The sequence below is a fragment of the Mirounga angustirostris genome, unplaced genomic scaffold (assembly GCF_029215605.1).
Source record: "Mirounga angustirostris isolate CCGP_5_RB_7025 unplaced genomic scaffold, mMirAng1.0.hap1 SCAF_16, whole genome shotgun sequence".
In the NCBI taxonomy this organism is placed as follows: Eukaryota; Metazoa; Chordata; class Mammalia; order Carnivora; family Phocidae; genus Mirounga; species Mirounga angustirostris.
Window position 1 is genome coordinate 34,812,246 of NW_026991724.1, and position 16,935 is coordinate 34,829,180.

Genomic DNA, 16,935 nt, shown 5'->3' on the forward strand with positions numbered 1-16,935 from the left:
CTCATTCTTTGGGCCCTTAGGAAAATACAAAGAACAGCTCAGCACCCTCAAATGCTTTATTGAACTGATTTACTGCAATGTTTTTCTTTTTTCTTTTTTATTGTTATTTTATTTTATTTTTTATTTTAAACATTTTATTTATTTATTTGAGAGAGAGAATGAGATAGAGAGAGAGCACATGAGAGGGGGGAGGTTAGAGGGAGAAGCAGACTCCCCGCTGAGCAGGGAGCCCGATGCGGGACTCGATCCGGGGATTCCAGGATCATGACCTGAGCCGAAGGCAGTCGCTTAACCAACTGAGCCACCCAGGCGCCTGAGATAATAAAAGTTCTAAGATTATAGATTTGTGAGGAATATGTGTAAGCATGAGGGTTAATGCATGTTAAACACCTAGAATAGTGCTTGGCCCAGAATAAATGCTCAGTAAATGTGAGCTGTTACTGTTCCTGGCTTGCAGATGGGAGACCAGAGTTTTGGAGCTCAGTAGCATACCCTGGTTCCCATAGCTGGTGAGAGACAGGTTTGTCCTTAGTGGGTCACACTCATCTTCACTCCCTTCTCTTTCTTCCTCTCTCTGACACACACACACACACATGCACCAGTGCAGAGTTGCGTCCAAGCCTTCCACAACTGGGGACAGGCACCAAAGTGGTGTCACAGGGGACTTGGAGTCACTAAGGCCAGAAATCCCTCCTGGTTGCCGCGTGACATAGGCCAGAGGGGCAAAGATCGGGGCATGGTTCTCGTGTGCGGACACAGGCAAGAGGGGTGGGGGCTCATCTCCCCCAAGATACACTGTGCACATGAGACACTTCTCAAAGCTCTCCCCAGCTTGTTCCGTCACAGGAAACTCAGGAGGAACTCTGCTGGCGGTCTGACAGCTTCAAAAAGACCCTGGGTTTACTTTGTCCTCTGTGTCTGCTGCCCTGGTGGAGTATCTCATCTCTCTCCTGGGTACCCATGCCTCTTCCCCGCCCCCCAGGTCTCCCCTATCTGCCTCTTACATTCTCACCAGAGTGATCTTCAATTACAGTTTTCCTCATGTCCCTCCTTTGTTTAGAGCCCGCAGAGATTCCCTGTCTCCCTATGCCAGACCTAGGCTATGGCCCCTGCCTTCAGGCCCCTCAAATCTGGCCCTATGACCCCAACATGCTTCTCTCCTCTGGTCACACTGGTGAGTCGTTGACTTCTGCATGCACTCTCAATGCAATTCTGCTCAAGCTTTGGGAGGTGGGAATCACACTCCATGTTGTTTTGCAACCCTAAGAGGTATAAATAATAGAGATGCTTCTGGCTGCAAGCCAGCAAACCATAGAACCCATTCAAAATGGCCTTGGCATCTGGGGACTTGTGATGTACCCAGAAGGCTGAGGTAGGATTTTCTCTGTTAATTTAGGGATGTAGCGTGAATCCGTGACCATTTTATCTTTTGGCCCTGGCACCCACAGCCTGGCTTCATCCTCAGGATTGTCTACTCAAGGTCACAAAATGGCTGCTGCAGCCTCAAGCAACACATCTTTACCCAATACCCACCAAAGGTTAGAAAGGAGAGAACTCCTCTCCTGTGCCCCATTTTAAGAACAAGGAGTAGTTTCCTAGAATACTCCCATCTGACTCCTCCTCATGCTTCATTGGCCAGAATTGTATCATGGCTCACACCTAAATCCATCATTGACACGAGGACTGGAGTTAACAGGATTGTTTTGAACTAGCCAAGCCTCCCTGGAGCACAAGGCTGCCAGATACCTGAGCATAATAGAGGATGTGCTAACAAGGAAGAAAGAAGGCTGCCTACTGACTAGGCAACCAGCTGTGTCTGCTACACTAACTGGAGGAAAGGCAGTCTCCCCCCAATCTTTTCCCACATTAGTGTCGTTTTGTGATGGTTTCCACCCTCTCTGAGTTCTAAAGCACCTTCCTTCCCCTTCCCATACTCTTGGCTCCAATCATAGCCAAATGGCGCCCAAGACGCTGAATGTATCCTGCTACCTGCTACTTCTAGAACTTTGTCCCCTCTATAAGGAACGCCCTTCTCCACCCATTTTTAACCTGCTAAATCCCACCTCTCCTTAAAAATGAAACTCCTGTGCCAACAGCTGCCCTAGTCCTTCCCTGTGGCCCTTGTCTGGGTGACCATCGTGTGGGCCCTAAGGGTGGTCCACGTCACCTCCTGTGGTGGAACACACCTGTCTGTGCTGGCATTCTCTGTTGACCCATCTGTCTCCCTACCTGACTGGGAGCTCCTTGAGGGCAGTGCCTGGGCCTGTTGCATTTTGGGGCACAGATCCTGGCCCAGCACTAGCGTAGAGCCCTCAAGGAGCATGTTGAATGAATGTATAATGAACTCTGCCCAGCACCCTGTGCGTGGCCTGTTTGCCCACATCTTGGGCCAAGGGGATGGAAAGTGTAAAGATTGGGGTCCTTGTCCCACCTCTGTCTCTAGGTTCCAGGTGATTCTGTGTATGTCATTTCTTCTTGGGTCTCAGTGTCCTCATCTGTGGTGCCTCCAATTTCTGAGAGTCCCCGAGACTCCTCTGAGCCTGGGTTTCCCTGAAGGCAAGGCCTGAAACAAGGACTTGGGTGTAGGCAGATTATTTGGGATATGCTCCTAAGAAACAGGACTGAGGGAGCAAGAGAGTGAGGCAGGGAAGGAGGAACTGAATCATGGCCATGTGTCATTGATAGTGCTGTCCTGAGTTACCAGCACTCAACTCTACTGAATAATATAGGAAGCACATAGGATGCTCCCTGGATTGTCCCCTGAAGGTGAGGGACAGGAGCCTTTGTCTGCTGGCTCCTTTCCCCATTAGTTGAGGGTTGTCTACAGGGCTTTAACTCCCCTGTGTTTCAGGGCTGCAGCTGTGCATGGGTCGAGCGGGCTTCTATGGTATGGGTAAAGGTTTTGGGCAGAAAGCAGAAAGACACACAGAGGGTACTTGAGGTGGGACGGTGCCAGTGGGGTCTGGTCCAGAACTGCCTACCACCACTGCAGCTAACCTCAGAAGTGGGCTTAAGGGGCACCAAAGGCATCTGCTCCATTCTTGTAGGGAAATATGTCTTGGTTTGAGAAGTCACTCAGGGGAGAATGGCAACCAGTGGTTTTAGGAACATTGAAATCCTCTGCACATCCCCGTCAGCTTCTTGACCTGATGTGTCTTCTTCATTCCAGCTAGCGTCCAACTTCCAGGCCTCTTCCCGGATTGGTTCAGAGACAGAGGCATACTTCACTGCTGTGGAGAGGATGCGTCAGTACATGAAGGTGGGACGCAGGTCTGGGTTTGGTGTGGGAGGTCTGGAAGGCTTCATATCCATGCCTGGGGCTCAGCTTCCATAGCCTCGGCATGCTCCGGCACCCCAGGCTCCCTGAGACTTTTTCAAGAGGCAACTGAGGCTCCTGAGGCTCCCTGAGACTTTTTCAAGAGGCAACTGAGGCTCCTGAGGCTCCCTGACACTTTTTCAAGAGGCAACTGAGGCTCCTTCCTCCCCATCTTCCCTGGACCGGTGTATATCATTTCTTAGAAGCCCTTCCGTACCCACTGGCCCATTTTCATCATCGCATCCCTCACAGCTTTCCTGGGTGTAGAGAGAATAACCTGCCCTTTTTAGAAATGAGTTTTGCCCAAGTATAAAAATAATAATAATGACAATAATAATTGGTATTATTATTGCTTCTATTTGTGTCAGAATAGTTAAGACCATAGATTTTAGAGCCAGATCAACTGGGTTCAAGTCCAAGCTTTGCTACTTGAGTCAGCTGTGTAACCTGGGGACAGATCATAGTATGTACTTCATTGGGTTATTACAAAGATTGAATAATTTAATATGTAAAGCACTTAGCACAGTGCCTGACCCACAGTAAAGGCTCCATATTTTTATATATCGATTATCTCATGGAATCACAAAACAATTTCATAAGGTTGATTGAATTATTATCCCCATTTTCCAGAAGAGGAAACTGAGGCTTGGCTAGGCTTCAGATTACACAGCTGGGGTCTGGCAGAGCCCTTTGAAGCCAGTTCTCCTGCCCCTGTAAACAGGAGCAGAATTTGTGAATCTTAGAGCTTTGATTTAATACTGAGGGACACTGTGGTGCACACCTGCAGCGAAGAGCTGTGACTTGAGGTCAGGTGACCATGCTTCTTCTCCATCATTCAGGACTCAGGACGTACCCAGCTGTGCTTGGTTCGGTAGTGGGCTTGGAGTCAGACAGCCCTGGTCTGAGGGCCCATCTGCTATGTGATCTTGAGCAAGTGCTTTAACCTGTTTGAGCCTCCATTTCCTTGTGTGTGAAATGCATCTGAAGTTCCCTACCTCGTCAATGAGGACAGAGGGAAGGGAAATCTGCACAAGGCATCTGAGCCATAAAACATGCCCCACAGGGGCTCTGCTGCCTTTGTTATCACCGTTCTGGATTCTGTTTCTTTAGAGCCCATACAATAAATTAGAAAAAGTTCTCTGCATTAATAACAAGGGGGCTAGCTCTATGGTTTCTCACTCTTTGGGATAAAATTATATGCATGTCAGGTGAGTGGGGGTGGGATATTCCCCCTGGGGGCGTTCCCCTGACTGTCCTAATGTGGGACAGGCTGGGGTGAGTCACACACCCAAAAGCTGGAGGCCAGTGGGTCAGCAGGAGATGAGCAGAGATTAATGATAACTATTGATTTTTTTTCTCTCTTCAAAAATTAGATGTGTGTCCCTGAGTCTCCTTTACACATCGAAGGCACGAGCTGTCCCCCTGGGTGGCCACAGCATGGAGAAATCACATTCCAGGATTATCACATGAAATACAGGGACAACACACCCATTATCCTCAATGGCATCAACCTGACGATTCATGGCCACGAAATGGTGGGCATCGTGGGAAGGACAGGCTCTGGTGAGTGGAGTGTCCTGGGCAACCCCTGTCCTCAACTCTGCCCTTTGGGCGTTGGGCCTATTTCAGGGTATGTGTTTACTCAGTGACCCCACAGATGTTTATTGGGCCCTCACTCTGTGCCAGACACTGGTGCAAAAACCCCATGTCCCTGCTATCACGGGATCCCACTGGAGGAGATAGGTGTTAAGTGATCAAATCAGGAGACACATAGGGTCATGGCAGGTTGGGATGAATGTCATGGAGGAAATAAAAGGGTGCCGCTAACAGAGTAATGGGGTTGGCAGGTGTTTGAGCTTTGGTGGTCTGGGCTCTGAGGCCGGCATTTGAGCTGAGACCTGAAGGATGAGCAGGGTGCAGGGGAGATGTGTTTCCAGCACAGGGCAGTGCAGGGCTCTCTGAGGGCAAGAGCAGGGCCAGGAGTGAAATCTGGGTCCTGCTTCTCCTCCTCCCTACCCTTCCTAGACCTCTTATCAGCCTCTTCCTTTGCCCTCTCTTTTTTGACCTCTTTCCCTCCTTTCCTCTCCTATTATTTTTGGGAGGTCTGGTCCAAGTATCACTCCCTCCCATTTTTGCATTGTTCAAAGACACTGCTCAGGCTTGATTCTTGCCCCACCCTTGTGTGCCTAGGAGCTGCTTCCTCCAGGTAGCCCTCCAGGAAGACTAGATAGAGCCTTCCTGGGTCTCCACCTCCTCAGGCCCCCTGCAGGCCTTGCAGTCCTATTAGGTGGAGCACTTCCAGCTGTGTTCTTTAGGGTATTCTTCCCTTTCTACTTCTTGCCTGCACTTTGCCTGAGAGGGCTGGTGACTGACATAGAAAAGCTCTCAGTAGATACTGGTCCAATTGATTGTATTTATTCAGTAGGTATTTTTTGAGTACCTGCTATTTGCTGGGCAAAGGGAACATAAAGGTAAACAAGACATACAGCTACCACCCACAATGACCTTACCTTTTTAGAGCAGAGGTTGAAAACTCAAATGCCTTTGGGGCCTGGCAAGTAACATGCATGGGTGAAATGCGTCTGGGAGGTGACGCAAGGAGGGTGGGGTGGGCAGTGTGTTGAACTGGAGAGCACTGTTCTCTCAAGGAAGCCACTGCACTCAGCTCCAGCTGCATGTTGTGAGGGAGGATGAGGGGCCAGGGTTGCCAGTTTTAGGTTTTAAGAAAAGCATGCAATTTGGATTTTTATAGATAGGGGATTTGGATTTTTAAAATGCTGGCAAAGAACTTAAAAAATAACAGTAACACTGTGTGTGTGAAACAGAATATATAAATGGCTGGATTTAATCCAGGGGCTCCATTTGTGCTCTTTGATCTAGGCTGTAAGAAAGCTGTTCGTGGGCACCTGGGTGGCTCAGTTGGTTAAGCGACTGCCTTCGGCTCAGGTCATGATCCTGGAGTCCCGGGATCGAGTCCCGCATCGGGCTCCCTGCTCGGCAGGGAGTCTGCTTCTCCCTCTCCCACTCCCCGTTTGTGTTCCCTCTCTCGCTGTGTCTTCCTCTGTCAAATAAATAAATAAAATCTTTAAAAAAAAAAAAAGAAAGAAAGAAAGCTGTTTGTGGTTTGGGGCACCACTTGGAGCAGAGACTCCAGTCCTCTTCTGCTCTCTCAGGGCTCAGAGGATGTACTACAGAGGGGAGCAGTTCAGGTGCGAACTGCAGGTGTGGCCTGTGCTGTATCTAGTACAGATCTGGAAACTGAGGTCCCACTTGTTTCTTGCCCAACAGGGAAGTCCTCCTTGGGGGTGGCTCTCTTCCGCCTGGTGGAGCCTGCAGCAGGCCGGATTCTCATCGATGGGGTGGACATCTGCAGTATCAGCCTGGAGGAACTGCGGTCCAAGTTCTCAGTTGTCCCTCAAGATCCTGTCCTGCTTTCAGGAACCATCAGGTGAGTGCTGGCCTATAGGCTCCTGGGAGGGGTGGAAGGACCAGGATGCCAGGGCTGGTCTGTCTCTGGTTAGCTGGTGGCCAATCCCTCAGTTTTGGGGCCTCTGATCTCTCCTTGTCACACTGGGTCACTCACTGGGATTTGGAGTATCCTTGAAGATTGAATGAAGCTCTGATATACACAAGAGCACTTTGTAAACTGTAATGTGCTAAACGAAAGCAAGGCATAATTATTATTTTTTTTAAAAAACCTGATGCGATTTCAGTTCCCCACTAAGCATTTGCACTGTGGCTGCTATATTCTTTTATATCTAGATGTGGTTTATTCTCTTCTCTCCACCCACTAGGTAACCGAGCTGATGGGGACGTTTTAGGCTGGGAGGGAGCACTTCTTCATAGGATGCGCATTCCAGGCAGGGGAGAAGTGAGAAATAATCCAGGCAGTTCAGTCAGCAAACTGGGACTAAACTTTATCCAGATTCATGCTCCTACTTAACAGTGCACATTAGCTATGTGGGAACACAGAGGCATGGAGATTGAGGAAGCCTAATGCATTAAAAATGAAGCTAGATTCCTCATGTTTCAGGAATATTTAAGGAACATTCTAGGGGCAAGAGGAAAAACTTGACCCTTAGAGCTCTGTTCAATCATTTATGAATTTACTCATCATTTCTTCCTCCCTCCCTACCCCCTCCTTACTTCTTTCCTCCCCCCTCCTCCCGCCCTCCTTCCCTTCCTTCCCTCCCTCCCACCTTTCATTCATTTAACTTGCCTTTTCTGCCAGGTCCAGACATTGTACTAGGGACTGGGGACACTTTGATGAATGATCACTGCCCATGCTCCCCCTAGGACTTCAGAGTGTAGTCATGGGGGGTGGGTGTAGAAATGTAAGAACCGAAAAATTATAATACAAGGAGGTATTTGCTAGATCAGGGATACGAACAAAGTGCTAAAGGAGCCCAGAAGTAGGACAAGTAACTCTACTTGGGTGAATCCAGAAAGGCTCCACAGGGGAAGGGACATTTGAGCAGGACCTTGAAGGATAAGTAGGAGCTTGCCTGGGAGAAAAAGGGGAGAAAGTCCTTCCAGGGAGAGTGTATAATATGTGCACAAACAGGAATTTTAAAATGATTGCATTAGGGAAATGAGATAACATTTAGTGAAAGATCTCCATGTTAAACTAGAACCTGGGCAAATCTATTGTGCCTTGATATAGGAGTAGTAAAAATATGAATTAACATTTTTGAGCATTTATATGTGCCAGCTTATGCTTTAATATTTGGTCTCATTTAACTGTCACTACAACCCTATGAGGTAGGCACTATTATTATCCCTCCTTTATAGGGGAAGACACTGAACTTGGGGAGGAAAAATGACTTGTTTCAAGACACACACAAGTAAATGGTAAAGATGAAGTATTACCCTAGGTAGTCTAATCCCTTAACCAGGGCTGTTTCTCAGCGCCCTCCCCCACCCCCTGCCCGCAGCAGGAAGAAGTGTGGACTGGAGTACAGGAGACCTGGGTTCTCTATCCATTGAGGTTTCATCTATCTCTGAGTGTCTCTGATTCCAGCCTATCTCTCAGACTAACCTGTGGTGTGACTTGAACAAGCGTTTAACACCAATAAGCCATAATTTTCCCATCAATGAAAGGGATTTACCCATCGCTTGGGGGAGAGCAATGGAACCGTCAATGGAACCGTGTCAATGGAACCGTCTATGAAAATGCTTTAGAGGTTATCAAATATCATGCAGATAAGACATTCTGCCTTCTGCTTTTTTAATACAATCTAGCCCTCTGCACAAAATGTGTATGGCTGCCAAAACTGGGGAAATATAAAGCAGAAATTAAGAATAGGTTTTAATCAGGACTGAGTGCATAATAGAGGAGTATTAATAATGTTGCCTATGACAAATGCAAGTGTAAATCTTAATGGGTGTAAAGTCCAGATAGATCCCAACCTGATGTTGTTTGGATGATCAATTAGGATCTTTTTCACTTCAAGAGACAGAAAAACTAACCCCACCACAGTGAGATACTACTTCACACCTACTAGGATGGCTATAATGAAAAAAAGCAAAAAGCAAAAGGAATATAACAAGTATTGGTGAGGATGTTGAGAAATTGGAACTCTTGTGCACTACTGTTGGGAATATAAAATGGTACAACCTCTGTGAAAAACAGTTTGGCACTTCCTCAAAAAGTTAGAGGTAGAATTACCATATGATCCAGCAAATCTTCTAGGTATATACCCAAAAGAGTTGAAAGTGGGACTTGAACAGATATTTGTGTATCAGTGTTTGTAGCATTATTCATAATAACGAAAAGATGGAAACAACCTAAGTGTTTGTTCATCAACAGATAAATGAATACACACATGTATACACAATGGAATATTAATGAGCCATAAAAAGGAATGAATATTTGATATATGCTACAACATGGATGGAACTTGAAAACATGCTCAGTGAAATATGTCAGACACAGAAGGACAAATGTTGTATATTTCCACTTAAATGAGGTGTCTGGAATATGCAAATTCATAGAGAGAGAAAGTAAAATAGAAGTTACCAGAGGCTGAGGGAGGGGGAAGAGTTTAATGGGTAGAGATTTTGATAGGGATGATGAGTTTTTGTGGATGGTTACACAACACTGAATGTATTTAGTGCCACTGAATTGTACACTTACAAGCATTTAAATAATAAATATGTATATCCTAGCACACATACACCTACACATAGACACACACACACACACAATCCCAAGTGGCTTAAACTAAAAATGCCCTCTTTCGCTCATGATACTGGGAAGATCAAGACTGATTCAGGGGCCTAATGTCCCCCAACTCTGCTTTGGCTTCATTCCTAGCCTTCAATGAGGCTACTCATTGTACCTGGGAGTAGGCTACTCAATGAGCCTACTCCCAGAGCAAGATGGTTGCAGCCATCTACATACGCCTGAGTCATTTACTCCACCCCTGCAGTTGGTGGTAGAGGACCACCTGAACCACACGGGCTTGAGGGCTGGGGAGGAGGTGGCCTCCAAATAAAACTTGGGGGCCGTAGCCTGCAGAAGGAATGGGTACTGGGAAGGCACAAGACATGACTGTTCATGGTAACTCCATGGGTTTCTCTACACCCAGTAAAACAGTTCTAACCATTCTTGGTCATCTACTGTGCATGGAACAGATTGTTCAATGGTTACATGTGGTTATAGAACACTTCTCTTCCTCTTTTGTGACAGATTCAACCTAGATCCCTTTGATCGCTACACAGATAAGCAGATCTGGGATGTCTTGGAGAGGACATTCCTGAGCATGACAGTAAGTAGCTCCAAGACCTGATTCTTGGTGTTAACCTGCCTCTTCAACAGCAGTGCCTGCAGGTCCTTTGGGGCTCATCTCACATGATATTCCAGTTGCTGCCACTTTGGGGCATGGGTTAAATAATCTTATGGAGATGAGATGATTTTGGATTCCTAAGTCAAGTCTGATGGCACTCAGACACCAACAGTGAGCCAGGCACATCCTAGGCTCAGGGGATGCAGCAAAAGCAAGGTAGGCAAGGTGTTTGCCCTCCCGGTGCTTATATTCACGGGGAGATACAGATAACAAATAGACACACAAGAGGCTTTCAGATAGTGGTAAGTGCTGCAAAGGTGGTAATGAGACCAACAGATCCTGGTGAGGATGTTGAGAAATCAGAACCCTCGTGCACTACTGTTGGGAATATAAAATGGTACAGCCTCTGTGAAAAACAGTTTGGCAGTTCCTCAAGAAGTTAGAGGTAGAATTACCATATAATCCATATGGGGAGTAGCTCCTTTACATGAAGTGGCCAAGCAAGCCCTCTTTAAAGATGGGAAGCTGGAGCTGAGACCCAATATTGAGGGGGCAGTAGGGCACAGATCTTTAAGAGAACATTCCAGGCACAGCAACAGCATATGCAAAGACCCTGAGACTGGAGTGAGAGGGGCACAGGTAAGGAAGAGAAAGACCAGTGGCTAGAGTATAGAGAGGCAAGGAGTGTTGCAAAATGCTACAGGGGAGGTTTGGTGGGGGTCAGGTTAGGTCTTGCCTACATAGCCTACATCTCATTTTCTTGGATATTACAGATCTCAAAGTTACCCCAAGGACTGCAAGCAGAAGTGGTGGAAAGTGGCAGAAACTTCTCTGTGGGGGAGAGGCAGCTGCTCTGCATTGCGAGAGCACTCCTTCGCAACTCCAAGGTGAGACCACAGAATGGTCATGGGAGGCTGCGGATGACACCTGGCCTGGGAAACCACACTGGCTGTTTCTCCCTCTGTTTCTGTAGGGTAGTGGGTGCCGTGCTGTATGTCCTCTCCACAGACACCCAAAGGGCTTCCTCATGTCACTGGTGGCCATTCTGTACATACCCAGTGTGGAAGAGGCATGTAGGTGGGGACTCAGCCTGGGCTCTCTCAAACCCTGAAACTCTGCATCTAAGCTGAAATGATCCACCACCAGAACCAAATCACGATGCACTTTCCTTATGAAAAGTTGAAAGTTTAGAAGCTTATTAATTTAAAAGTTGCCTATTGTATATTCTTTCTAAAACTTGGATGCAGGACATTCTCTTCATTAGAGTTGGAAATCAGATGATAGCTGTTCCAGGGCAAAATTACTTTTTTTTTTTTTTTAATTTCAGGTCTAGAATTTAGTGATTCATCACTTATAATACCCAGTGCTCATCACAAGTGCCCTCCTTGATATCCATCATTCATTAAACCCAACCCTTGCCCATCTCCCCTCCAACAACCCTCCCTTTGTTCTCTATAGTTAAGAGCCTGTTTCCTGGTTTGCCTCTCTTCCCTTCTCCCCATATTCGTCTGTTTTGTTTCTTAAATTCCACATATAAGTGGTTTTTGTCTTTCTCTGGTGGTTTATTTTGCTTAGCATAATACACTCTAATTCTATCCATGTCATTGCAAATGGCAAGACTTCATTCTTTTTTATGGCTAGTATTCCATTGTATATATATACCACATCTTATTTATCCATTCATCTATCGATGGATGTTTGGACTCTTTTTATAATTTGGCTATTGTTGATAATGCTGCTATAAACATTGGGGTGCATGTGTCTCCTTGAATCAGTATTTTTGTATACTTTGGGTAAATACCTAGTAGTACAATTGCTGGATGAATATGGTAGTTCTATTTTTAACTTTTTGAGGAAACCTCCATTCTGTGTTCCAGAGTGGCTGCACCAGTTTGCATTCCCACCAACAGTGTAAGAGGGTTCCCCCTTCTCTGCATCCTCACCAACACCTGTTGTTTCTTGTGTTATTGATTTTAGCCATTCTGACAGGTATGAGGTGATATCTCATTGTGGTTTTGATTTGCATTTCCCTGATGATGAGTGATGTTGAGCATCTTTTCATGTGTCTGTTAGCTATCTGGATGTCTTCTTTGGAAAAATGTCTGTTTATGTCTTCTGCCCATTTTTTAACTGGATTATTTGTTTTTTGGGTGTTGAGTTTGATAAGTTCTTTATTTTTCTTGGATACTAGCCCTTTCTTAGATATGTCATTTGCAAATATCTTCTCTCATTCCATAGGTTGCCTTTTACTTTTGTTCGTTGTTTCCTTCACTGTGCAGAAGCTTTTTATCTTAATGAAGTCCCAAGAGTTTATTTTTGTTTGTTTACCTTGCCTCCCAAGACATGTTTAATAAGAAGGTGTTATGGCCGATGTCAGAGAGGTTGCTGCTTGTGTTGTCCTCTAGAATTCTGATGGTTTCCTGTCTCACATTTAGGTCTTTCATCCATTTTGAATTTATTTTTGTGTATGGTATAAGAAAATGGTCCAATTTCATTCTTTTGCACGTTCCTGTCCAGTTTTCCCAGCACCGTTTGTTGAAGAGACTGTCTTTTTTCCAAAATTACATATAAAATTCCATTAGACAGTGTTTCTTGAAGCTTTCCAAATATTGTGCAAGTAATTTTAGATATTTGACTACCTGGACTAGTAGGGAGCAAACTTTCTCAAGTAAGGCCACATACACATACTCATATGTACATATACATCCTCCACACTCACACATATATACATATGTGCCCACAGGTGCTCGCATGCACTCACAGCACACACCATGGTTAATTAATGATAAAAGCAAAAACTGTTGGTACAGACTGTCAGAGCTCTGGGGAAAAAGCAGGCAGAGCCCTGTGGGGTTGGAAGCTGGGGAGAAGATTTCAGGAGGGAGGACGATCTCCCTCTTTCTTTTTTTTTTTTTTTTTAAGATTTTATTTATTTATTTGAGAGAGAGAGAATGAGAGACAGAGAGCACGAGAGGGAGGAGGGTCAGAGGGAGAAGCAGACTCCCTGCCGAGCAGGGAGCCCGATGCGGGACTCGATCCCGGGACTCCAGGATCATGACCTGAGCCGAAGGCAGTCGCCCAACCAACTGAGCCACCCAGGCGCCCGATCTCCCTCTTTCTAGCAGAGATGAAAGATAGGATTTGTAATATGCATGTAGCACTTTCTCAACCACTCAGTTCCTTATTTTACAGTTACTAGACCGCTGGTGCCAAAGTTGCTTTCTCCATTGTTTCCCAAATTTGAGTCATCACTTTATGATTTTTGTCGTATCTGCGCACCATCTCTCCTTTGACTTACTCATGATGCTCTCTTTTTAAAAACAGTCTCATTCTAAACAGTAACATTTGTGAAATCATATTTCTGTGCTAGTTATATTTTTCTAATGTATAGTGTTAATAAAATAAAATAAAAATGTTAAAGAGAACGTTTATCCATATTCCAGCCACACACATCTCATGTGCCATCCAGGCATGTGTGCATGCCCCATTTTGGGGAACGCTGGTCTATGTTAATTCAGATGAATCAGAAGGCAGTTCATAAAACAAGAAGTTGCCACTGGGACATTTTCATTTTCAAGAGTTTAATTCTCTGGTCACACACATACACACACACACACACACACACACACAAGCTCTTGGTTGAGACCTAATATTCTCTAACATAATGGACAGCTAGTGCTCAAAGTGGGTTTTGAACTCAATCCATATCTCTCACCTTCCGGCTAAGGGACTCAGTGGATTAATGGTAGATCCAGGACTAGATCCAGGTCTCAGGGCCCAAGCAAGCTGCCCTCACCCCTGTTTTGTATTCGCCAGATCATCCTTATTGATGAAGCCACAGCTTCCATTGATATGGAAACCGATACTTTGATCCAGCACACAATCCGTGAAGCCTTCCAGGGCTGCACAGTGCTGGTCATTGCACACCGCATCACCACTGTACTCAACTGTGACCGCATCCTGGTCATGAGCAACGGGAAGGTGAGAGCCGTGTCCCTGGGGCCAGTGGGAGTCTGTTCGCTCAGGCCAGCATCCCAGGAGGCCTTTGGATCCTTCAAGACTAAGCTCAGTGGTGTCCCTTCCCTCCCCTCCCCTCCTTTCTCCATCTCCCAGGTTGTAGAGTTTGACAGGCCCGAGGTCCTGCAGCAGAAGCCTGAGTCTGCGTTTGCTGCCCTACTGGCAACAGCCAATTCTTCACTGAGTTAAGGAGAACTGGGGACTGCGTGGGGCCTGATGACAGAACCAAGTGTAGCTGTGAGGCCTGCATCTATGACCTTCTTGTGTAGAGATGGATACTTCTCCTGAAAGCAGGGCTGAAATGTGCTCAGGGGTGCTGGCAGTGAGATAGAAAAGAAGATTGGGGGAGCAAAACCTGGAATAGGCCACTCTGTGGCTCCCCAGATCTGGGAACCCCCACACCCTTTGAGACCATGTGATCAAATCATCATGTGCCTCCTTTTAACTGATATGTTGAGTAATTTCATAATAATGTGAAAGCTTGTTATAGTTTTAAAAGTATTGCAAATGCTGTATTGATTTTTAAAAAAATAAAAGTAAGAAAAAGTCACATTCTCTGCTCTTCTTTTTTTTAGCTAGTACTCGTTCAGCTACAGGGAGGAGAGAGTCCCTTATACTGACTTCTGGAAAAGGGACTTCATTGGATAATGGAATGGAAAGGTCCAGAAAAAGTTCTAGGTTGGGTGCCAGTATCTAAAAACTGTCTGTCTTGTGAACTCTGTTTCTTCTCTCAGCTCTACTTTCCTTTTTATGGCTTCACTCTTTGGTCTCCTCTCTCCTCAAGTGCCAGCAAAAGTTCCATGGCTAAATTTCACTGGGTCAGCTTGGGTCATGTGCTCATCCCTGAACCAGTCACATGCTAGGCTGTTGGAATACAGTGACCAGCTGGGCCCAAGTCCCATGCCCACACCTGGACCTGGGGGTGGGGTCAGCTATCCTGAATCACATGGGCTGAGAATGGAGGGGGTTATTTCTCTAAAATAAAATTGGGATGGTCTTACTACATGAAGGACAAATGGATATGGACACTGGGCAGGCCCAAAATAGTAGCTGTCCACCATGTTTATTTACTGATTAAAGCATAAATGGATGGAATAAAGAGTTAGTTTATAACATGTGCCAACTGGAAATAAGATCACTGGTCTGCCTACTCCCCCAAGTAGTTATAGATGTATACATAGAAAAAGGTGATTATTTTCAATTTACCACCAGAAAGAGCTCATTGTTGGGGGCAAAATATGTTTCAAAGTATTTTCTTTTTGTTTTCAGATTACAGTGTCTGGTCTTGCCATAAGAAAAATCAATTCAGTAAACAAATATTCCTGCTCTGTTTCTTGCACTGGGGTAGGTGCTGGGGGTGTAATGATGTTCCTTTCCTCATGGAATTTGAAATCTTATGAGAATGAATGAACAGTAAACAAGTAAACAGATGGTTCCAGAACTGAGTTGCAGGAGGCGAGGACAGGGTGCAGGAGATGAGGAGAGTTCGAGCAGGCTTCCAGGTAGAAGCAAGGTTGTGGTTTACTGACCTGAAACCTGAACAAACATTTGCTGGTACAAGAAAGAATGTTCCAGGCAGACAGAACAGCAAACAAATCCCCTTGGGAAAGAACTATGACAGGCTGATGTAATCCTTGGACCAAACAGAGTTGAAGAAGCCCAAGTTCCAGAATTAGTGAGACATGTACATCACCTTCTGTTCCCTTCCTGAGGTTCTTAGCTAACCTCTGCTTCTCTTCCCAAGGACTTTCCCTAGGTGAGTGTCTTTTCTCTCTTAAAAATCCCTTTGTCCAGTTTATCCCTTTCCCCTGGGCCCTTGCCTTTTTCTTCTGGCCCTGAAGAGTGCCTGGGATCCCCTTCTGCTCCCATCCTGCCCCAACTCTGGGGTAACAGAGATGCTTACCTGCAAGTTGAAAGTGACTCTATTTGCCCTGCCCCCTCCCAGAGCTGCTGTGGAACAACTGCATTCATCACCTGCGAGAAGGAGCTTCACAAACTGTGTGCCCCTTAGCCATGATACTTGACCCAAGCATCCTTCCCCAGGCCAGCTGTAGCGGCCATATTTTCCCGGAGTTGGCCAGCAGATGGCAGGCTCTTCCCAGAAATGAGGGGAGAGCCTGCTGGTTTCTGATCTAAAGCCACTGAGAATCCACCAGGGGAAGTGTGGACCCCTGAGCTAGAGCACAGAAGACAGAGCCCTTCTCCACCTTCCCTTGAAGCCGCTTCTCCTTCTGGAATGATTAGAATTACCCAAGAAATCCTTAAAACACTGATGTCCACTCCTTGAAGTTCTGATTCATTGGTTTAATGTGGAGACTGAGCCTTGGGATTTTTAAAGTTTTAGGTGAATCTAATGGGAAGCAAAGCTTGAGTACCATTGGCTCCAAACACCAATAAAACAGAACTTTTTGAAAAATTATATGTATACTTTAACAATATTGGTAATATTTTTTTTTAAGCTGACTGGTTAAGTATATGATTTTGTTTTCTTTAAATAATTCTTAAATATGTATTTTTGGTCATCTGAACAATTTTGTAGTAAAATTTTAGAAATTAATATTTGATATTTCAAAAATAATGCAAAAATCATTGTAATGAGTGAAGGTAGAACTTGGTTCTACTTCCTTACACTTATGTAATGGTTTGCTGTTATGTGTATTCTCAATTACATCCTGGTGGGGAGGAGATCAGAGTATTTTTGGTGCCCAGGTTTTTTATTTTTTAATTATAGTCCTTAATTTAATTAATTAATTAGTCAATTGATTTGTTGTTTTAATTTTTTAAATTCCAGTTAGTGACCATACAGTGTAATAT

The 16,935-nt window shown here is 45.4% G+C and overlaps 1 protein-coding gene across 1 annotated transcript in view; it reads left to right on the plus strand.

Moving 5' to 3' along the window:
• Positions 1-14,671, plus strand: part of ABCC11 (ATP binding cassette subfamily C member 11) — a 58,427-nt gene extending 43,756 nt beyond the window's left edge. Inside the window, exons 24-30 of the mRNA XM_064580391.1 lie at positions 3,170-3,259; positions 4,690-4,879; positions 6,605-6,764; positions 10,008-10,086; positions 10,878-10,991; positions 13,921-14,085; positions 14,218-14,671. Coding sequence (XP_064436461.1) covers positions 3,170-3,259; positions 4,690-4,879; positions 6,605-6,764; positions 10,008-10,086; positions 10,878-10,991; positions 13,921-14,085; positions 14,218-14,310 — 891 coding nt within the window. The 3' untranslated portion in view covers positions 14,311-14,671. The remainder of the gene's footprint in view (positions 1-3,169; positions 3,260-4,689; positions 4,880-6,604; positions 6,765-10,007; positions 10,087-10,877; positions 10,992-13,920; positions 14,086-14,217) is intronic.
• Positions 14,672-16,935: the final 2,264 nt, after the last annotated feature.